This window comes from Alosa alosa, chromosome 8, assembly GCF_017589495.1.
Source record: "Alosa alosa isolate M-15738 ecotype Scorff River chromosome 8, AALO_Geno_1.1, whole genome shotgun sequence".
In the NCBI taxonomy this organism is placed as follows: Eukaryota; Metazoa; Chordata; class Actinopteri; order Clupeiformes; family Clupeidae; genus Alosa; species Alosa alosa.
Window position 1 is genome coordinate 31,918,923 of NC_063196.1, and position 23,619 is coordinate 31,942,541.

Below are 23,619 nucleotides of genomic sequence, written 5' to 3' on the forward strand. Positions count from 1 at the left end.
TTTTTTACATTTCTACAAATACAATTAGCATTAACATACATGTGTCAGTGCAATGCAGACAGACTATACATTTTTTTTCTTTTGAAAAAAACTACATCACAAAACCAGTCTTTCAGGTTTTACCAGGTTCATGCTCATAGGTGGTTGTCTGATTATTACCATCAATCACAGAAGGTCGACGGTCTCCTGACTGCTCGTTTGCCATGTTATTTCTCTGTGACTGGGCAAATACGTTCTGTCTCAACATTGACATTAAAATAAATTATGCAAGGTTTCTAAAAAAGATAGAAGATGATTCATATCTATGGGCACTAGCCATGGACCAAATGTAAATTAGGGAAGATATGTCAATTCAGAAGTAGTGCTACACATGTATTCATGTGTGTGAATTAGGCCTACTAATTAAAACCAAATAATGTGGATAAAATACTTTTTGTGAAATTTAAATGTTTATAACGTGGCCATAAAAAGAAATGTTTCACAAAAGAAATCATTAAATGAATTTGAAAAATATATTCTGGAATCTAGGTGTGTCAAATTGGGCTTACACATACAACTATTCAACTCATCGTCTTGAAATGATTCTCACTTAGTTTGTAAAGGCCTATACTTCCTCATGATCTGCGGCTGCACCAGTTGGTTGATGTTGGTTTTGCTCTTTCAGGGTAGGAACATCTGTAGTTCCCCAAGCCTAACAATCAAGAAGGAGAACTTTCCTGCTTTAACTCCAACTGTGAGCTCGCTCGCTTTGCCTGAGGTGTTGCTTGGGGCCCTAGTAAGTCCGTTACCACATGAGCTTTGCCACACTGACAACCTCTCTTCTCCTCTATAGGCACATAGTGTTGGCTGAAGTACTTCCAACATTGTTTGAACACGATGTACAACATCTCTACGATATTGAGAAAGATGCACACGATGGAAGTGCAGCCCATGATGTAGAGGAAAATCTTCTTCTCTGTGGGCCTTGAAATGAAGCAGGCCACTGTGTTGGGACAAGGACTTTGACTGCACTGAAAAACCTTAGGCACTGAGAAGCCGTCGTACAGGAGGTAGAAGGCGACCAGAGATCCGATCTCAAACCCAGTTTTGAACAGGATGCTTACAATGTAGGTGGCAAGTAGGCCTCCATCAATGCTGCCCTTGTTAGCATAAAGCTTCCTGCCATATTTGGCCTCTCTGTGCTCTCGGTAGCCCACATGCAGGGCCACTAGCAGGGACGGAGTTGACACCATGATGAGCTGGAGGGCCCACAGACGCACCTGGGAGATGGGGAAGAAATGATCGAAGCACACGTTCTCACAGCCGGGCTGCCGGGTGTTGCACGTGAAGTCCTTGGTCTCATCTTTCCAGACTGCCTCAGCTGCTGCCACGTACACCAATATGCGGAAGACAAAAAGGATTGACAGCCACACTCGGCCAATCACAGTGGAGTATTTGTTGACACCGCTGAGCAGAGTCTCCAGAAAGCCCCAGTTCATCTTGTCCTGTACAGGGATGCAAACAGGTAAGGGGTGAAAAAGGTGAGAGTGGAGATGCACTAGCACAACGGTAGCTTTAGCGGCCTGTACCACGGACAGGCTCAGTAGCCAAGGGGACCCAGGTTCGAGCACAGCCTCTCCGACCCCACTTCCCTTCTCTCCATCATTTCATTTCCTCTCATCTCTTCACTCTCCAATAAAATAAATCCTAAAAAGCCCAAAATATAACTGCATTTCTGTTTGACAATGTGTTTGCTGTAGGCCTACTTCCAAAAGAGCTTAATGTACATTTCATTCCAACACTGGTAACATCACTTGGAAATCGAAAGTGAACTAAGAGTGCAGACCTGGTACAGCAGGGTTGGCAAAATTCAGGTAGGGGAAAAAGCAGTCTACTCTAGTCTACTTCTAACCCCCCCTTTCACACACATATATATATCTATATATCTCTCTCTCTCTCTCTATACATATATATATATATATATATATATATATATATATATTATAGTATCAAATGAGTCTCACTTTAACATTAACCCTCCTAATCCTAGATGAGGCGTTTGCATCTATGCCTGTGTGAACTGTGTTGCTTAAACGAAAACTGAAACTACAAACAAGTTGAGTGGCAATGAGGAAAACAAGAATTTAAAAAGGCCTTGAAACATCTTATAAAACATTAACATAGAAACTCAAAATCTTATTTAAATCTAATTGTGGACAGTGCTCCAGAGCTAAAGCTAGAGTTGTACCAAGAAGTCTGTACTTTTTACTAACAAAAGTACAAAACTAAATTTAAGAAGGCCTGTAATACCAACTGTAGGCCTAAACTAAAATCAAACATACTCATTTATTTTTTTTTGTTTGCTTAAATGATTCATGCAACTTCACAGCGCTTTAAATGACTTCTAATCAATTGTACTGTTCCAATGAATCATAATCTATAGCTAGGAACCTTGTGACAATTTGAATAGACAAGTGTTATTGTTTATATACGTACTGTATATTACGGTTATAATTTGCTGTACGAGAAAGTCCCTAATGTCACGAGTCATAACCAGGCCCACAGGTATGTAATCTATGCGCGTAACTGTCCTTACAGGAATAGGTATCCTGTTCGGGAAACTGCTGCTTATCTCAATGTCAAGTACAATTCCACTGTGCTTTTTCTCTGAGCAATTTCAAATTTATGTTTAAGAAAAGCACAATAGGTTATATAGCACAGCATCATACCTTTTGCATATCTTGCCTTCAACATAATTTAGTACAACAAGTATAATAAAAGTATTACAGTACTTTGCATTTCAACTTACACTGGTTAAGATGAGTTTTCCCCCGTCCGGGTCTTCTGTAAAAGCCTTGGCAAAAACTGAGGATGGTCTCAATGGCAGCACAGCCTGATATAGTGTCCCTGCTCATGCAAACACACCTGCTGGCCACACCTATATCCCTGTTGTCAGGGACGAGCAGAAACACCCACACTACCCACAGCACCATTATTTACATATCCATGTTTCCCCACTCACTCACTGTGCTCCACAGGGCCCAGCCTCGTTGATAACACACTTGATTATCCTGGTTACTATCATGATTGATAGTCTAGTACCAACAAGACTTACATGAAACCTCTCACATATTTTTTAACAAAGTTTAAAATGCAATTGCTTTATCTCAGTAGTGTATATCTTCATATGCTATCATATCACTTCAGCTCTGGATTTTAAGATACCATCTCTCGTTTCATTGGTTTTTCAACATGAAAGTGGATGCCTATTCGGAGAGGCCCACTGCCAAGCCATTAAATAAACAGCAATGTTGACGACACCATTCCTTTTTTACTGTAACAAGCTACAGGGTCTCTTCTGGCAACTTTGATGACTCTTTAGATGCTGTTTGTAGTAAACCTAGGCTTGGCCAAATATAACCTAATTATTGGAGGGGGGGGTAAAGATGTTGTATGTTGATGTTGGTGTCTATGGTTGTGTGCCCCTGAATTTTTCATGATAGTGGCTAGGTGATCTGTCAATTATTAATGGTCGAGAGAGAGAGAGAGAGAGAGAGAGAGAGAGAGAAGTGCTTATCTAAATTTCCTTTTAAAAAGACATGGTACATGTCATGGTACATGTACATGGTCACAAAAAAGGCTGTTGTGAATGTAATGGTGAAATCATTTTAGGCTTTACAATACCCTATTGGTTTAGGGCTGTCAACAAATTTGTACTACTGGTAATGTGGATAAGGTCATGGTTCTATTTAGCAGACATTTTTTTGTTTTTCGGACTGCTGTAGTAGGCAGTGTCCCACATTAGGACAATTTAGTGTGCCAACCAGGAGGTGGCGCTGTAACATTATGTGACACATTTTAAAGCTTTTCCTTCTTGTTGAAGTCGTTGATCCCACAGTCTCGACTCCAGACAACAACATTTTGTCCTCCAGATAAGTAGTAGCCTAGCCTATATCGAAAACCAGTTTAAATCTTATATGCACAGATTCAATTATTATTTCCTCCCAGTGTGAATGGCTGTGGAGTGGCATCATTATTAAATAAACATCGTTCTGCGCTGGTCTAAAAGTCCAGGTTCCTGACACTTGGGATGTCATCTCCAGACACTGAAACTGGCAAGGCAACTTCCAAAGAGAGTGGATTTAGAACCCCAGGGTTTAAAGGGGTGCGAACCACAAATGTTTTCCGTGCCGTTAATCCGGAGCTCTTCATCAAACCTGTAAGACAATATAATATTTTCACTAAACAGCCAAACAAAACGTTGCCCATAAAATATATCAGCATTCATTTGACATGCGTCAGTAATCCACCTAAAAGCTGTGTGCTTGAGTTTTAATCATTAGGCTACTTTATTCCTTTTATTACAGGTCTAAGGTTAATAATGTGTTCATTTACTTGCAGAACAAGCCGGTCATGGCCTTTGGACTGGTGACAATCTCCATGTGTGTAGCATACCTGGGCTACCTCCATGCAACTAAAGAGAACGACCAACAGCTGTATGAAGCGATTGACAGCGAAGGGGAGAGATACATGAGGAGAAAAACCTCGAAATGGGACTAATCCGACTTAATGAAAAATTGTTTACGGCGCAAGGAGGAAGGCCGTGTCTGTTCCAGTTGAAATATCCGTAGGTTACACGAGATGTCCACACTGATCCAACAAGAGCCAATAATGTTTTATATTAGTAAGGCTACAACAAGATTAAAAAAATTGTCACCTGGGATCTAGTCACTTTATTGTGTTTTGATATGCTATCTGCATTTAGACTCAGGGCTAGGCTATACCTTTTTGGTGCTGGCTATGGCAAGGTCTTAAATGAACTGTAGCTTGGAATAGGCTCTATATCTATTCATGCTATGCATATGGATTGACAGATAATGACTGACAGCACTGAATCCCAAACAACCATGGATAAAGGTAGGCCTATGTGGTAAGAGTTTTGACAATACATGTTAATGTTAGTCAATCTGTTATGTAATTTGGTCAGTGTGAACCAGTAATGAGATTTACATCACTACTCACATAAAATATGTCCCCTTATGAACTCCAGAAAGTAAGCCTAAGTGTGTGTGTATGTGTGCACAGAAGCTCTTAACACGACAAGCACACCATTCAAGAAAAAACATTCTCTTGCCTAATGTGTTGTTTCTTTTTGTGGAGGAAAATATCAGCATCAATATTAGTAGAATCATTGTATTTGAGCATGTGTACTCAAAGTCATGTGGATTGCCGTCATGCCTTACACATGAAAGGGTATAACGTTCTCATAAACACAATCACATCCTGGGAGACATCCCAGAAAACATTTTACTTGTAGGCCTTCTGGAAATTCAGAAGAGGTGTGTAGTGTGTAGCCTAATAACCGAAAGGACCAACAGTTAAAACTCAAGCCCATTTGTGTCCAGTGTCCAGGGCTATGTCTCAAACCTCCTACTTAAACTAAGTACTTGATGTGTTCAAGTATATAGTGCAGTTAAAGTACCTGGATGACGCCCTAATAACGGTCAAAAGGTTCAGTGTGGAACAATGGACACTACTCGCACTAAACAGGTGCCAACAGGTGTCACTTCTATTAAGTCTTATAACATATATGTGTTCTTTTCGGGACAATACTAACCATCAAAAAGTGGGCACTACGGAAGTAAGTGCTCAGTGCACACTAGCAGTGTACTGAGGGAAATATGCGGTTTGGGATACAGCCCTGCCACACTTTGGTTCCAACTATTCATTTAATCAGCCGATTCTAATTGCCACAGTTCTTAAGCATGGTAGATCAATTAGTAAAATCATGTGTGAAGCGCCTGCATTTTTACTTTCGGACTTTTACATTTGTGATGTTAGTGATAGCTTAATGGCATTGGGCAGGGTAAAATGTCTTGCTGTTTCAGTTTTTTTTCTGTTGACTGTTGTTCCAGAGCAAGTTGGTTTACACAGTGGCAACATTGTGTGAAATAGCCTAAATGCATGTTTGGAAGTTATCCATCTGATGTCAGGGCATCTGTGTGTTTTTTTGCACAATGTGTAGTATTTGGCATACAATATTTTGGTTCAGTTTTCAGGACTAAAGAGTAGCCCATGTAATGGATTAGTTTTCCAGTTACCAATGGCCAAAGCCATATAGAACTGTAGACACAGGCCTTTATAATGAAGTCTCAATCAATTTCAGTGTCATTTTCTCTATGAAGATCTCAAATTCATATATTGTGACATTGAAACCAGCCCAAATTCAAAATAGGCCTCATTGGCTGTGGCTGAAATGTGCAGACTATGAAGAAACATGGGGACAAGAGGTTACATGGCCTGAGGAAGATCCTGGAGATCAAAATGATGCCATTTAAATAAAGAGAGAAAATAAAAGGGATATAAAGCCGCAGTGTGCAGAACTTTTCCCTCCTTAAAAAAAAATAGTTTAAATGCAATGAAGAGGACTTCAGGACCTTGTGCCAAGACTGTGGTTAAAACTCACAGGGAGGAGCTGACGTTCAGAGCAAGCAGCCACTACTTTGGAAAAGAGTCAACAATGAGGGGAGTAAACAATGGAGGGTTTGTATGGCATTTTTAAAGACGGGAAAATTCAACAAGACAACAACTCTTTCCTTAAAGTATACTACTGCTTTTGAAGGTGCAAAATGGAAAATCTTATTCATGGGGGTGAAATGGCGGCATTAAAACTGGCCCCCTGATCCCAGTTTTCTCTGGGAAAGTGTCTGGTTTTCTGTATTGCCAATGTAAAGTCCTCAAGGTCGTTCCAATAAAATTCACCATGTTTTAAGATTAAAATGTTGAAAAATTGGAACTGTATTCCTGTACAGTGTACATTGAAGTTTAAGACTGAGCAAATATGTCATATTACATAGCTTGTAAGTGATGTAAGTTACTGATCAAAATTGTTGTTTTGGAACTTTTCCCCTCTTTGGCAAAATGTGTTGTCCTGATTGAAATGCTCACAATCCACACCATCACCCAGAACATTTAAGAATGGGTCTTTATTTGGCCTTTTCCCCCAAAATGCGCTGTGCCTACTTCAGAGGGTACTGTCCCCACCTCTTTTGGCCTACCATCAAATGCTTGCTCTTTAGAAAGCTAAGACCCTGTAGTTTGATTGTGTGAAGTACTGTACTTTTTTCTTTCTGCCGGATAACAAGCATCTCTGAACTGACCATATTTCAGCCCTCTAGGTCACTTGATATGACTTTAGAAACACAACTGAGCCCTAGCACCAGGTCTTGTGAAGCTGTGTGCAAAAGTAGATCAATATAGAATGAAAAATCTGTACTTTAGACCATTATTTGCCATGGTATGCTCATGTGTTTTGTAAAATGCCCTATGGAAACTCCCAGTAGGACTTTAGGTTACCCAAAATGTATACTGACAATAAAAGCCTTACTGCGTGGCAACCTCTTGGGGTAGAAGCATAATCCTGGTCTCAAATGAAACGGAACACTCTGGGGTTTCATTGCATGTCAGAGGTTCTGATATAGAATGACTACACAAAATATGGAATAATTACAGAAACATATTTTTTGCATTTTCTTTGTTGGTTCAATGGGTGTGTATATAACGGACTATACATCTACATCTGCACAACTAATATAGGATAAAACAACATGAATATTCAATTTCTATGGATTCCTGTGAATATTTCAGTACCCAATATGCTGCATCTACTTATTGCTAAGGATGCACACTGCAGCTAGAAGATAGCACCAAAGGCGGAGGAGGGCATTTTTGATACAAATTAATTGAGACAAGATTAATCTGACAATGTAATGCACTATACAGATTGTACCTGAAAAAGGTTGTCATGTAGGCCTATGGTTTCCCAAGAGTCAATTAGGCAAATATGAGTAGGATGAGAGATCTAATCTGTGAGCAAAACATACAGAATCATATGAGGCTCTTTTACCCTGGGAAAAGGATTTCCCAGAACCCAGATGAACTATTTATTCACTGTCAACCTATCTGAAGGAAATAAGAGTAGGCTACTTTTTCAGAGTTCAGATCACTTTTGAAATAGTTTCCAACCAAGCAAAGCAGAATGTGGAATGACTGTCTCCTTTGGCCTACTGTTTCACTGAATCACCCCCGCATGTTTACTTTTTAGTTTCAGGTTGCCAAGTTGTTTGTCCTGTTTCTTGAGTTTAATGACTTCCCATGTTGGCAGACAATTGTAGCCTATGTTAGTGGGAAATAGATCATCCCGTGTAATTAGCTTTCCACATTACTGTCAAAGCGAGTTTTACATCATTAGGCCTACTCGGTGTACAAATGGAAGATAGGCTAGACCATTTGGTCACATTTCATTTGGTGTAGGCTATGGCTATGCTGCAATGTATTTTCGATAAAATCAATGTATTTTCGTGTGGTAGTTAATGAATAAGATCTTTCTGAATTAAACTTTGGCTATAACACCTAGACGTCTCAGGTTACTTACAACTTGACGGAGAAAGAGTCTTGCTCACGCATCATGTGAACATAGCCTACATCCCGCCCCTTCTGTTTGTGAAGTTATAAATTTGCCTCTCCGCCCTGACTCAATGGGATCGCTCAGCTGTGTGATTCTCATCGGAATGGGCGCAACATGGCGGAAACTAGGGGGCTAGCAAGTATTCAGTGTCCCGAGTCTTGCGCTAACCGCTTTCTTGCTTTGCGAATAATATAGGCAAGGGAAAACGTAGCCATAGTTTCTGATATGCCTGGTCATATCAATCCCGTGGACCACGACGCTCATATTACATTTCAAGCGTAGATGAGACGCAGCGAGAAAGCCCCTTGACATGAGTAATCCTGCAACAGGTAAGAAACGGAGGCAAGTGCATCATGTTTGTAGCGCGTCCTGGATGTGTTGGGAGATGGATAGTTTGTTTGCTCTGACTCGGCCAGTTTTTAAGTTTTTCCTAATATTTGTTATCTTTAAGTAACATGGTGAACCGTTTGTCCCCCTAAATATTTTAGAGGTCCGTTCTTGAAGTGCATTATCACATTCCGGGTCACGGAAGAGTCAATTAAATTGTGGGTTTTGTTCTTGAAGTCGCCAAAAATTCAAGTTGGAATGAGTGGAGAGGAAGGGGTGGGGGTAGCGTAGCTGAGGTATTTTCCATTTTGCCAAGTTTTTTTTTTTTCCATTTTAAATATTTTTCAGCGATCCAGAGGTCCTCCTCCTCGATACCACTGCCTGCGGATCATGTGTTGAACTCGGGAGCAGTGATCTTTCCCGGTAAAATTGTTACTTTGTTTTCAGCACAAGGCTACATTTTAATTTCCTCTGTCTGTAGGCCTGCTGTGTCCATCTTCTACCTCTTCTCTTTTTAAGTGAATTAGTATATCCTAATTTTACTGAAACGCATAATGCTTTGGCCATTTCTTTTAACAGGTGCATTCGACCAGCAAGGATGCCCCCTGGTTGTGTTCCCGACAGAGGCTCAAAACAAGCTCTCAGATCTCACCAAGGAAGACATTAATGGCTTCATAAGCTACTTTCTACGTTTGCATAAGTATGTACATCAAGCCTACAAACTGTGAGGCCTCCGCTCACATGGCAGCTTGATGGCTGACCTACATGTAGCTTCACCCTGAAATTAATTTGATGCGGCTCTAACTGTATTATTCCTTCAACAGCGAAAGCCAAGAGAAGGAGAGCTTGGTCTCTGTTGTTGTTGACTTAAGGCAAGCTACACTCCCCACCACAAGATGTATTGCTGAAAGTTTACAGCTGCTAGAGGTAGGCCTAACTGTTTCTTATCAGTGCTTGTGGCAGCTTCAGTCATTTCAGGCAGAATGTGTCCTACCACAGTTTGTCTTTGCCTGCGGGTTTCGTGTCTAAATGTTATTCTGAGTCTACTTGCATCTACTTGAACATACTATCTAGTCAGAATTGTGGTGTTTGCATGATCTGCAAGCCATGGAGTATTTTCAGCCAACCCAAGATCAGTGTCATCGATTAGTGAGGACCATAATCTTTGTATGACTAACACTTGTGTTTTGTGGATAATTGAAGCCTTCCCCCAAGGCAGGGAAAAGAATAAAGAGAAAAGTGATGTATTTATGTCTGACACGGGCTTCTGCACTGGAGTTTTCTCAGGCGTCTTAAAAGGCCAAGGCTTGCCTTGTAGACACGGATTTCTTTTGCCTTGCATACAGTCTCCTCTATTCTTGCTGCTCTTAATCCAATTATATAACTTAGTTTTCCAGTTTCAAAGGGTTTCTCTTGTTTAGTGTTTGTTTCTTGAGGCTAGAATGTAAAGTGCGTCACTTCCTGTTTTATGTGCACCAAAGTTATTGAAATCATCCCTTAGAAAAATCGTAAGAGTTGTTGAGAAGTCTGATAGGGGAACAGTCACATGCACCGAGCTGATCACATGCTTGTAGTTATCTAATAATAGAAGTTGGACTGTTATCTACAGTAAACTTTTTCTTTTAAATGTCATATTGCCATTAAGATATTCAATTCTGACATTCATTGTGTGTTTTCTGTGTGGGGAATATAAAAAAAAAAAAGAAGTAAATTCTCTGCTTTGTGCCTGGGAAATCAATTTTGTTGATTCACCCTTCCCTCTGATTAGCTTCACAAGAGGACAATTCACACCTTGTATGTTGTCCAACCAAAAAAGAAAGACGTCCTCAAGCTGTTGCTGAAAGTCCTTGTACCAGGCAATTCAAAGCGATACATTTCTGCGCCTTTCAAGGTACAGTGAGAAGACTGCATGTTTTGTACATTGTTTCCAATTTTTTAAAACATAATTGTTAAGAGGCCATTGTTTTTTTTTTTTTTTTTTGGTCCAACAGCGGATTTTCCTCAAAGAAGTCTTTGAACTTTATAACTACATTGACCGAAGCCAGTTAACTCCATCTTTAGGAGGATACCTTATCTACAGTCACGGGAGCTGGGTGACCTTTATTAAGGTAATTCCTTATAATTACTCATTGAGTTGGGTTAGCGGTATATCAGGATCAATGTCTCCCAGCCCATTGTTACCCCCTTCCCCCATTTAAAAACATGTTTGGTCATTTTTCTTTGTGTGTGTGCCTCTGAAGTTCTGTACTTGTATGTCTGAGGGCATGCTTGGCCATGACTGCAAGTGTGTGGGATGTTCCCTCTCTCTCTGAGCACATGCACAGCCTAGATGAGGGAGATCATGAGTGGTGGTCTCATGATCCCATCATAACCTTGTTAATAGGCTTAAAGCATGGCAGCATTGTCTGTTTCTATTTAATAACAGAGTGATTGGATGTCACATAGCAGCTGTCCCCTTTTAAAATGCATGGTAGTCTTGGTCTATATGATTGAAGTGATTTGTCTGTGTGTGGTTCTTTTGAGGATTATCAGTTGAATCTAATGGAGATGACAAGCCTGTAGTGATTTTTATTTCGTTTTTTTCAAATGAGTCATCTGACGAGGCATTTGTTCCTTCCTCCAAGCTGTAAAGAGCAGCTATGATGTAGTCAAAGGGTATTGTTGGTTACCTTGGAGAAACTTGCGCAACCTAGTCACCTGACCTCATTAGCAAATGAATACCCCCCCATGCACACACGTACGTACGTACACACACACACACACACACACACACACACACAGATACACACCCATACACGTACACACCATTTGGTTATCTTCAGCTGCGCTTTTGAAACAGCAGTGTTTACAGCAGAGATTTTCCTAACGCCTTTGGCTTGATGAACAACATGCAGTTGGCTGATGTTGACCAATGTTTTTGTTTTATTTGTTGAATGCAGAATGTGTGTGTAGTAGTGGGTGCATTTTAGTCCAAGGATTATTGATGCAGCTGAACATGCCGTTCTCGAAGTGGCCCTGTTGTGCGACCGTTTAAATGATGTAGTATAAGATTTTATATAGTTACTCATCCTAGAACATGTGAATCACAAAAGATGGAGGAGGTGTGCATTTTATTCCCTTTTAATTATTACATTCACCATTGTAACCATAGCGTGTATTTGCCTGACCTGTTTCTCTACAATTTCTTTCTTATGATGCTTTTTTAACTTTGTACCCCTTTTTGAAGTGGATTGTTTTGAAGGAATGTGTTTAGTTTATTTAGCATATTTTCAGTATTAAATTCATACTCATATTTCACAAGTCTGTCCCTGAATTTTGTCAGATTCTTTCACAAGTCTGTCCCTGAATGAATTCTGTCCTCATATTCATAATTTGCAAGTCTGTCCCTCGTTTGTAAAGCTGGCAGAAGTGGATGGAGATGGTTAAAGCTTAGTGTTGCCTTGAGTGCCCTCTATAATGGGGGAATATACAAAAAACATGTTTTTTTTTTTCTTTTTCTGTCACACAGGAGATTGATGTCTTCGTCAAGGAGTTCTTGTTGGTGGTTCAGAAATTACCTTCATGCATAGCAACCTTACAGACCATCTCTCAGCAGCCGGTACCATCAGGATTGGATGAACTAAAAGAGTTTTGTTCAGTTAATGAAGCCAGATTTCAGCAGCTGCGGTGGTAATTATTCAGATATTTTTATTTGTTTTTCTTGGTTAAGGGATGAACAAACAGAAGTGAAGGCTGTGAAATTCAGTATGCCATGTCCCTGTGATGTTCATTTGTGTGTGTGTATGTGTTTCTTTGTGTACAGGCTCTGTACCTCTTTGTCCTAATAGTCAACAATATTGCCTTGGAAGTGTTTTTTAATGTAATGATTTCTCCCGTTTCTCTTACTATGCCAGTGACCTTGGCTTAGATGAGCTACTGAGGCATTGCGAATGTGTGGTGGAGAAACTGCGTTACCCTGAGAATGACCCATGCTATCAGGCGATGGCTGGAACTGCCATCTTTACACACACAGCATATGACATGCTACTCAATTACAGCAGGTAAGCAGGCCATTGTTTGTGCATTGCTGACTTGTTCATGTATGTATTACTCATGAAGGAAATTCTAGCTGCCCTCCCTACTGGTACAACCTGTTTTTATTAGCCTGGTTTTGGATTTTGGATTCTGCTTTTCTGGTTGAGACTAAATGAACAGGCCCATGATCATACCTGAATGGTTACAGACTGGTCAAACATGTCCTTACATCATTAAACTCTGCTGTGAGGGATGAAATTCAGCAATGAATAAAGGACCTCACCTCTGGCAGTTGGAGGACTATTGAAATGGACTTCACAAATAATATAGATGTGTCGATGAATGAGCAGTGATTCTTAAGATATACCATTTACTCTGCTTCTGACTGCTAGAATAACCGCTGCTGTGGAGAAGGTGGAGTTGCTGTGGCAACAGGCTTTTTCCAAGGCCCACCTCCAGCTGAGAGTGCTCCAGCTACAGAGAGAAGCGCAACAGGTAAGACAGGACTGAAAGAAGCTGGCTTGGCCTGTAGTTATTTTTAGTGTCTACTGTTGTCAGTTTTAAATGCAAAAAATTACGCTATGTTTATTTTTTTGTTTTTAAATTTTCAGAATAGATATACTTTTTGCCAAGTTATCTCTATGTGGCGTCTTGAACTACTTTTGTAGTTTGGTTTATTTATATAATGAAATATTTCAGCAATGGCTGAGCTGTAACATCTGCACCTATACTGGAGGAGTTCCTCTGGCAGTTTTAGTGCCTGGTGTTAATTTCCACGTGCTACTCTTAGATAACGGAACAGATGGGGGCCTTGCGAAAAGAGAAACTTCAGCCATACCGAATTGAAATTGCCAAAGATGCCAGCTGGGCAGACTCACTGAAGCTGGATTTTGAAACGTGTATATACACTCCTGCCATGGTGAGTTTGACACAGAAGTCCAGGAAGCCTTAGGAACATCCGGTAGAGCTTGTTTTATGAAGATGCCCAGCTTTTTCCATTCAGTAATTTGCAGCAATCATTCTTTGCTCAGGCTTTAGTCCACCGTGCTGAAGACGTAATCCACACGCTGCATGAGATGCTGGCCCATGGTGAGGTGCTGGTGAGGGAGCCGTGGGTGGACGAACTGGAGATCCTGAAGGAGCGATTTTACTCCACAGTGCAACTCCCCTACCAAACACTCCGACTGGTCTCTGACTTCTACCACTACTATGATAAGGTAAAAGTTGTCTTAAAGGAACATGCCAACATTTTAGGGAAATTGGCCTATTCAGTCACCCCCAGAGTTGGGTATAGCAGTATTTCCCACAGAATTGCTTTCTTTGTGGTGGTAGAATTAACTCCAATGCAACAGTTTTTTTTTTTTTTTTTTTTTTTTTTTAACAAATTAGAGCAGCGCGGTTATGATTCTAACCAGATTAAACCACAATTTAGTACAACCAGGAAAATCATTGTGTGGTGGTCAATGTTGATATTGTGGTGGGCCGCCGCAAATAAGTCCATGTATGGGAAACACTGTATAGGTTGTCTATTTAGTGAATATGGGTGAATGTTGGTGTGTCATTATTCAAACTTGCTGAATAAGGTCGAGTTTGTTTTTTGTGTTTTTCAACAGGCCAAGTCCTGGTACGATCTTGTTCTCAGTGAGAACTTCCTCCAGGACTTTCTGTGGGGTGGGAACTGTGAAGGCTTCTCTTCGCTACGCCGTACTCGTACTCATGAGCCTGTTGGTGGGGTGCCGGTGTGGAGACGAGCGGTCTATGAGTTTCTCAGGAAGAACCCCTCCCCAGAAATGGCAGCGTTGGTTCAGCTAGCACATCTGGCTAATGTTATTCCTGAAACAACATTACAGCAATCAGGGAAGCAGCTGTCACATCGGTACATTTTTGTTTGTTTTTTGTTAGGCTTTTGGAAAGGTTTTAGTGCTGATCACATGAGATATTTAAGAAAACATTGATCGCTAGTAGTTTCTGAAAAAAGCATTTCAAGGGTGATTCTGCCTCACAAATGTAATTTTCATTTAAATGAAGTAAAAGTAGCAGTAGTAGGAAAGCAAACTAATCTATGCTACATGGAAGTTGAAAAGCTGATCTGAATTGAGATTGACATTCCAGAGAATTAATGAAGTGGTTAACCTTGTCCCCTCTCTCTTCCTATTTCCATCCCTAATTGCAGATGTATGACCTTGAGGAAACTGCTGTCGTCCCCTGGAGCAGTGCCACTGAATGACCTTCAGTTAGCCTTGCAGTGGCAATATGAGTTTCTCAGAGAGAGCCAGAACCAGAACACTCCAGTCACATACCAGACTGACAACAAAGGGTCTGATAAGATTTTGAGACTTGACAGCCCAGGTGGAGCATGCAGTTTGTCCCCCGAACCAGCCTTCGTATCCGGCTTGCCGTCAGAGCCGACACCAACCAATGCTGGAACGTTAGACCAACTAAATAAGTGGGAGTCTGGGAAAGTAGTGGTGCACCACCAGTCTTCACTGCTCCCACCAAACACAGGTGCTGTCTGTGCCTCTGTGTCTGGCAAGCCCCCTTCTCTGAGTTCCTTTGACTCGGGCTTTGACGGAGCTGGAAGCAGCCACTTGGAGACGGGGCAGGGGAGAGAGGTACTGGATGGTTTGCTGAGATTGCCCGGTGCCCCAGATTTGAGACTGAAGCCCCCACAACCCCAGATCCACGAGGAGAACATCTCCAGTGTTTCTGATTCTGAGGATCCCCACAATGAGTTTGTTGTGGCAGGCAGCCCAACAGCTGCAAGCATTCAGATCATTCCCAAGATCACTCTGGACTCGCTGAATTTTGAGATTAAAGTGAAGCGATCTGCCACTCCGCCTAAAAACCCATGGCTTAGTCTGCCAGTGGAGGATCTGGAGAACTCCTACACAGTCACAATCACACCCAACCGGCACTCGCGTCTCGGCGACCCGAGAAGCCCCAACGGTTCTGAACGGTCTCTTCACAGCGACACTTCCAGCAGGTCACGAGACCAGCCTACACAAACAGAGGTTCTGACCAGCGGACGGCGGCCCACTGATGCGGAGTCCAGAGAGCACTCTGTGCAGGACAGTTTTGACTCGTCGGAGTTGAGCCCAGTGAGAGGCGTCCTCTCAAGCACCATCACGGAACCCAGCGATCAGCCAAGCTTTACAACTGAGGGCATCCCCACACTGATGTGGGACTCCTACGACTTTCATAACCTCAGACAGGAGCACTGTGATGGGTAATGGAAACACTAAAGACATTTGCATAAAGCCTGTTTGAAATTAATGACATTGACTGTGTCCAAAATGCAGAAAATACTGCTTTCTAAGATGGCATTCGGTGGCATCGACATCTTCGAATGAAATATTTCAATAAAATTCTGCCTTTGTTTTGCCAAATTTTGAAGGCAGCGCAGATGTATCCTTCATGCTGCCTTCAACATCCAAAATTCTATTTAAATGATTGTGACCTACACATTATTGCTACTTAACCTAACTCTCTCAAATTTAGCCAGTCTTGGTTTGTGGCCGTACATATTGCCCTTGAATGCTATGAAAACTATTACTGTACTATTTGCAGCTCATCAAACTCCCTGTCTGAAGACTCCCTGAATGACTGGGCTTTAAGGGAGCAGGAAGGATTACAAGAAGTAGAAGAGATCCTCGATCGTGCTGCAGGAATATTAGAGGTTGTGTGTTCTTCCTTTTTAGTATTTCTCAGATTGGACATAAAGGGTTGTAAATGTCATTCAGTATTTAAGTAGTGGCGTTTTACCAAATGTCAGGCTTTATATCCACCCTAGTTATCAAACTGTGGACCAGTTTTAGTTGATATTGACATTTTGCGGTGTTTGGAACAGGAGGAAGAGAATGTTTTGGCACAGGAGGAAGTGTTGGATGTTCTAGTGAAGACTGAGGGTTCACACAAACAGTGGGCATTGTGGAACAGTGAAGAGCAGTTCAGTGCGGTAGGTCATGCGTGACGAGGTGGCTTAAATCTGTCAAAAATCACTCGTTAAGGAGCGTAACATAGACAATTGGGCCTCTGTTCCTACCATGTGTGGTTGTTTATGGGTTTACCCCAGTTTTAATTTGCAAGGGACCTCTTTACCTCACAGTAGGGGTCTGCCAATAATTTTTTTTTTTTATGGGGAACAAAATGACCTGAATTATAATTAGAAACTATACTTGTTATGGATTAATCAAGTTCCTTTCCTAGTCATTTCCCAATATGAACATTCTCTCTTCCCAGATGTCATCTTGTGAATTGGCAGAATCTGGGGTCATTGGTTTGGATAATGACCTCGCTGCTTTGCCCTTTGAACAAGATCAGTCACCGCATGGATCAGAAAGTAAAATGAGGGCGCTCCCCTTGCAGTTAGATGACTGCCAGAGGCTGATTGATTCTGACCTGGAAGGTGCCGAGAGTAGTCAGACCGTTCTCCACCAAGAACTTCAGGGTCTTCAGGACCTCGAGGAGCGCATTTTGGAGGAGCACATAAAGATCCATGAGCTAAGGAGGCATGGAAAGGAAGTCTTAGTGCTCCAAGCGGAAAACCCAGAAGATGGTGTTCAGGCACATAGATCCAGCACGGACAGAGAAAGGTTCCTGAAAGAGCTGGAGAAGGAGAGAAGGGAAGTTGAGAGAATGGAGCAAAGTCTTCACAGGGAAATGGAAAAGGACAAACACAAGGTGAAGAAACGTCTCAGCAGGACCTGGCGAGTGGTGACGTGCTCAGTCATGGAGAGAGCCTCTAAACAGGACAACTTGGATGATGTGCTTTGTGAAAAAACGAAATCGAACTCCAATGGCCCTAATCTGGAGAAACTGACAGGACCTGTTGTGGTGGTGGATGGTTTGAATTCCAAGGAGTTGCTGATCTCTGCCCAGAGCCATCCACAGAACAGTTTTCCAAATGACCCTCTGGAGACATGCAAGAATAGAGCGGATACAGTGGAAGTGGACGAGACTAAGCTCTCTGAAGGAAATAATGTTGACTCTTCCAACTGTTTTGAGCATGCTGATGGAAGTGCACCTGAATCTCTTGCAGATGTACCTGGAGGAGAGCCACATCTGGAAGGGGACAGTAGTGGAGAGTCTGTGAAAGAACATGATTCTAAACTTAGTGATTTCACTGTAGTAGAATATTCTGAATTTAGGGATTCCACAGTAGAAGGAAAAGATTCTGGACTTAGTGATTTCACAGTAGTAGGAGAAGATTCTGAATTTAGGGATTCCACAGCAGTAGGAAAATATTCTGAACTTGGGGATTCAAGAGAAAATGTTGTAGATGAGGTAGAGGGAGGCGAGTCAGAGGTTTCTTTGGTTCCCGATTCACCACCTAATCTTGGTGCGTTTGAGCCTTGTGTTCCAACAGAAAGGGCTCCTGTGCCAAAACCAAGAAAAACCTTGTGTGATAATAGTTCAGATCTCAGTAAATCTGAAGAGCAAATCAATGCGAACACCTATGAGGAAGACCCAAGCTCTCTTCCCTCAGCGCCAACATTAACCACAACCCCTCCACAACCAAAAGCACGAACCTGCCAGCTGTCTACCAACCATCTGATTCATCCAGATGTAATGAAACACAGCAGTAACAACAATAACAACAACCCTACCAGTGAGGATCAAATGACCAGATCATGTAGCAACACTGGAGCATCCTACAGAGAAGTGCAAGTTGATCCTTTAAATGCGCTTGTGTTGGATCTGGAAGGCCATTCCACTGAACATATAGAGGATGTGGGCAATGTCCCTGAGCCTAGTTCTGAACATATAGAGGATGTGGGCAATGTCCCTGAGCCTAGTTCTGAACATATAGAGGATGCAAAGCCCTCATGTGATCTGGTAGATGTCTCAAATGATGGAGGTTCTAATGGCTTCCAGAGCTACAGTCTTTCTGTATGTCCCATCAGCTCATCTCCTGTCGGTCAACTGATCGACATACACGCAATAGAGGTATGTGTATGTGTCAATGAGGGCTCAATTTTGCGCTATTATACTTCATCTTTGACATTAGCCTTTCACACAAACCCATACCAAACCAGACACCAATTAAACTTGCCTTGTTTGCACAATCTGAAAGTATGTTATTTGCTCATCCATCTGGCAGATGTCTCTTTTTAAAACTCCAATAGTCCTGGACACTGGATCTGGTTTGATGAAAGCTGGCTTTGCGGACCAGAGTCTGCCTACCACCATATTTCCAACAGTCATTGGAGTCCCCAAGTATGAGGTGACCAAATTGATTACAGTACATGTTCTGACCTTCTTAACAGTGTGAAGCGTTCAACAAGCACTGCAAATATTTGGTTCAAATCCAACACTATGGTCTTATCTGATGAAGTGAAGGCCATGAAAATGCTGAATATTTTTGTATGTATGAAGTGTTTTGATCTACATGATGGTTCCCTTGTCCACAGGAGGTCATGAATGGTCATTTTGAGAGGGAAACCTACATCGGCCATGACGCCCAACACATGAGGGGAGTCTTGGCACTAAGGTATCCCATGAAGAATGGCATTATCCGCAACTGGGATGATATGGAAATGGTGGGTATTGTTCCCATTGTCTATCTGCTTTGATCTTTGTGTCCCTTTTGTGACCTGAATAAATAGGGAGAGAAATTGGCAAGCCCGTTTATACTGATTTTGTTTGATTTTTTTTTAATTTTTTTTTTTTGAATTTGCTTTTGTTTCAAATAAATTCACAACACAGGAAAGGCATATATTGGTCTACATTGTCTGTATTTGTGATTACAGGAAGTCCTTGATCTTACCACTGGTGCCGTTCTTTAATATCTGAGTGACACTGTGCCTTTAGTGTATGGTTCTCGGTCTTAATCTCTGCGCACGTAATCAGTTTAATCCACATTACCCCATCGATTGCAGCAATCGCCCTTTATGCATTTTGTAACATGCAGTGCGGTAAATTCGCTGTGCCGGTGACATTGAGGTGGTTTGTTCTCGAGCAGATCTGGAGCCACACATTCCAGCAGCTGGGTGTGGAGCCTGAGGACCATCCAGTGATGCTGACTGAAGCGCCACTGAACCCTAAAGAGAACAGACAGCGGATGGTGGAGCTCATGTTCGAGGCCTTCGGTGTTCCACTCTCCTATGTGGCCATGCAGGCAGTGCTGGCGCTGTATGCAGCTGGACGCACCACAGGTGAGCAGAGCCAGGTGACCACCAGGAGAGGCCAGGTGCAGAATGGCAGTCCTGTCTAGTCTAGTATCGCCAAGACTAACATCTAGGTTGCTTTTAAATCATTTGCATGTATTCATTTAGCAGACACTTTTATCCAAAGCCACTTAAATATGTCAATTATATTACAAGGGTCCTTCTCCCCAGCCCTACTGCATGCTAGCCCAGCTCCTTAGCTGCTACGCTACCCCCGCCCCGGTACCAGGTTGCCTGCTTATGTCTGTCTGATCTGGTGACGTTCTTGATTGATTAATCACCAACTATGTGGATACTGTTTTTTTTTAGAATTGATTTAGATTAAGTGTTATTTAGTAGAATTTGTATTTTAGTATATTTAGTATATTTATCTTATACTGTCCTTATTGCTTAGTTGTGTTTTATATTATATACTTTTAATTACTTTTCTGCTGTTTGTGTTTGTGTTTGTGTGTGTGTGTGTGTGTGTGTGTGTGTGTGTGTGTGTGTGTGTGTGTGTGTGTGTGTGTGTGTGTGTGTGTGTGTGTGTGTGTGTGTGGTGTGTGCTACTGAGACCTTGAATTTCCCCTGGGGATCAATAAAGTATCTCTATCTCTCTCTCTCCTGCAGGGGTGGTGTTGGACTCTGGGGACGGGGTGAGCCACAGTGTGCCGGTGTTTGAGGGCTACTGCCTTCCTCATGCTGTTCAGCGCTTCACTCTGGCTGGCATGGACGTCACACTGCACCTTAAGAAGGTGGGGGCTGCTAGGAGAAGGATTATCAGCACGTGGATTAGAACCATTTCATCTCATTTTTACCGTAGCTCATTTGATGGTCCCAATTGAAATGAATGTGAAGCACTATGCATACTTTATATGTAATTGTATTTTCAGATTACAGAATAGTGTGTCCGTGTCCGTGTGTCAGTTGTTGCAGGAGCAGGGTGTATCCATGTGCACATCTGCAGAGCAGGAGATTGTGCGGGACATGAAGGAGAGGCACTGTTGCGTCTCTCTAAACTACTCGGCAGAACTGGCACATGGAGGGGCCTCTAGCTCTCCGGCATATTATACTCTGCCAGACGGCCAGGTTGTGTGCCTGACCACAGAGAGATTCAGGTAGAGTTCTCCGACACCATGTCCATGTCGTTCGGTTCGACTTTTGAATTGTGTAGTGCAAATGGACAGTAACTAATTAGTGCAATGATGTAGCTCCATGCTGATTCTGTACAATATGTTCTTGTATTCACCTTGAAACAATCTGTGCAGTTATGAATATGAATGAAGCTGTGCATTATGACTAATGATTGTTGCTAGTTGGGACTGATTGGTGGTGGGAAAAGTTTTAGGAATGTAGGTAGATGCCAATGGAATGGAGCCATTTCGGAGGTCATGACTTGCCGAATAAATGTGTTTCCAGAGCTGATTGTGGTCTTTGACTTTCAACAAAACTAGAAGTTCTTCAGGTCTTTTTTGTCTTTCCAAAAGTAGGCTTATAGAGGTTTAGTAGTAATTAAGCACTGATTTTGTAAGTCTGTTTGTGTAAATAGCTTAAAGTTTTTCTTTTGTTGCAGAGCTCCGGAGATCCTTTTCAAGCCTGAATTAATTGGGCGTGACCAGTATGGGATGCATGAAAGTATCTTTAAGTCCATAATCCATTCTGATATTGACCTACGAAGGAGCTTTGTGGGAAACATTGTTCTGTCGGGTACTTGACTACATTTTGTTTTGAGTTTCCTTTGAAATCCAGTATGTTAAAACTTAAATGTTTTAACTGAAGTGCTTTGCTATATTTACAAGTAAATGTTACCATTTTTTGCCAAGAGGTCAAACTGCAGCTATAATCTTTCCCTGCATCCTCCTTCCTTCCATGTTCTTGGAAAGGTGGCAATACCCTGCTGGCAGGCCTACCTGAACGACTTCAGGACGAGCTCAAGAACATGGTGCCGTCTGACCTGGCTGAGTGTGTGCGGGTGACGAGCCCGAAGGACCGGGACTTCTCAGTGTGGAGCGGAGGGGCAGTGCTCGCTAACCTGCCTGCTTTCAGCTCGGCCTGGATCAGCCAGGATGAGTACGAGGAGTTTGGCCCCCAGATCGTCTTCAGGAAATGCTTCTGAACTGACCTCCTGTCCCGCACTCCCTTCAGGCTGGGGCCTCCAAGTGCTCACGCTGTCCTCCGGAACCAGTGCAATATTAAAAAAGAAATGTGCCGTGCAGGTGCCAAGTTCGTCCTCTGATCAGTTGCTGGTATGTATGAAATGAATGTATGTGTGTGTGCGCGTTCGTGTACATGTAAGTGTGATATTGTAAAAAAGATATCACACAAAGCATAAACAGTCGCAACCCTGTGGATTGTTGGACTATGACTTCCTTGAATTCCTTCATTAGATTTTTCTTACTTTGGGAGGTTCTACAGAATGGACTATCATGAAATCAGCCAATGATCTAAAGGAACTACAGGGTAAAGTCAACTATGTTTTTAACAGTTTTATTGTTTTTTTTAATTTATAACAAGCCATTTTATTTTATACCTGCACTTGAATAGCATGTTCACAATGAACATTAAATACACAAGTACAGACACATCTTAAAAACAAGTCTCAAAATATGTGTGTGGTTGTGTCAATCCAGTTTGTTTTAATCCATGTTTTAATTAATAATTCTTTATATATGGAAGGATTAAATATATATATATAGTAACATAATAAGCTACACATATTACCTTTTCAGTGTTAACTTGGTTAAAGGTCTGTTGGTCTTTTGCAGTATTTTTTCCCCCTTATGAAGTTTAATATTTCGTACGTTGGATATTTGTAAATTCTCCACTATTTCCATACTATATGGTTGACCTGAGGGATATTACATTTGTGTTTGTTGTACATTTGGCTTAGGGTCATGGTTGGTTTGTGTGCCTAATTCTTGATTTTCTTTAAATTTTATATGGACATTTTCCCGCTTTCAATATATATTTATACACACACATCATTATGGTTTGTCTTGATCACATGATTTGAGTGCTTTATTTGTCTTTGAAAAGTTTTGATTTTTTTTTTTTTTTTTTGTGTTTTTTTTTTACAGTTTGAATTTGTTGAATGCAAGTTTCTATCTTCAGTTCTCAAACCCAAGCTATATGTATGATCAATTGCATTAGTTTAACAATCCCTCAGAGTGAGCCTCCTGTATAACTTGTTTGCCTGAAGCGTATTTGCACCAGCCCCGTCTCCAACTTAAACAGCCCCCCTTTGTTCTACTAACACTAGATTGTGATGAGCACACTTAACTTAACCATATTATTTCCTTCATGTTTACAAGTAAGGGTTTGGGGCTGCTTTGCTTGCATATAGAAGGGTTTAAATGTGATGTAACCTGGGTAATGGTGTATAAGCTATTAAGCAACACTTAAATTCCTGTGTACAAGGGCCAATTGTTTGTGTACCTGTTGCAATCAAATTGTTGGTTCGATGCAAATGTTTTTTTTGTGTGTGTGAACTTAACCCCTTTTCAATCAGACTTTCCCGCTTTACTGGACCCCAAGTTATGTATGACATGTTTTGACATTTTTACAATAAATAATTCTCATACCTGAATGTGCTTCTGTTTCATTAATTTTATGGTCTGATTCTTAGTATGTGGGGACAAAAATATTAATTAAATTGCATAGGATGTCTACATACAAAACTACATGATT

The 23,619-nt window shown here is 41.5% G+C and overlaps 3 protein-coding genes across 3 annotated transcripts; 2 read left to right on the forward strand and 1 right to left on the reverse strand.

Annotated features, from left to right (window-relative positions):
• Positions 1–29: 29 nt before the first annotated feature.
• On the reverse strand, positions 30–2,860 carry gjb7 (gap junction protein beta 7). Its single transcript, XM_048249893.1, has 2 exons — positions 2,789–2,860; positions 30–1,484 (listed from the first exon to the last, which is right to left on the reverse strand). Exon 2 carries the CDS (start codon positions 1,476–1,478, stop codon positions 699–701), a length of 780 nt encoding a protein of 259 aa, XP_048105850.1. The 5' UTR covers positions 1,479–1,484; positions 2,789–2,860; the 3' UTR covers positions 30–698.
• Positions 2,861–3,861: 1,001 nt separating this feature from the next.
• smim8 (small integral membrane protein 8) lies at positions 3,862–4,700 on the forward strand. Its single transcript, XM_048250313.1, has 2 exons — positions 3,862–4,198; positions 4,381–4,700. The coding sequence occupies exons 1-2, from the start codon at positions 4,070–4,072 to the stop codon at positions 4,537–4,539; spliced, it is 288 nt and encodes a 95-aa protein (XP_048106270.1). The 5' UTR covers positions 3,862–4,069; the 3' UTR covers positions 4,540–4,700.
• Positions 4,701–8,531: 3,831 nt separating this feature from the next.
• Positions 8,532–23,518, forward strand: LOC125299160. Its single transcript, XM_048250312.1, has 23 exons — positions 8,532–8,775; positions 9,122–9,196; positions 9,353–9,473; positions 9,598–9,700; positions 10,542–10,664; positions 10,765–10,881; positions 12,282–12,442; positions 12,667–12,813; positions 13,180–13,282; positions 13,578–13,706; positions 13,819–14,004; positions 14,401–14,663; positions 14,961–16,013; positions 16,355–16,463; positions 16,635–16,742; positions 17,027–18,733; positions 18,888–19,010; positions 19,198–19,326; positions 19,749–19,941; positions 20,563–20,687; positions 20,860–21,050; positions 21,506–21,639; positions 21,816–23,518. The coding sequence occupies exons 1-23, from the start codon at positions 8,757–8,759 to the stop codon at positions 22,046–22,048; spliced, it is 5,652 nt and encodes a 1,883-aa protein (XP_048106269.1). The 5' UTR covers positions 8,532–8,756; the 3' UTR covers positions 22,049–23,518.
• The last annotated feature ends 101 nt before the right edge of the window (positions 23,519–23,619 follow it).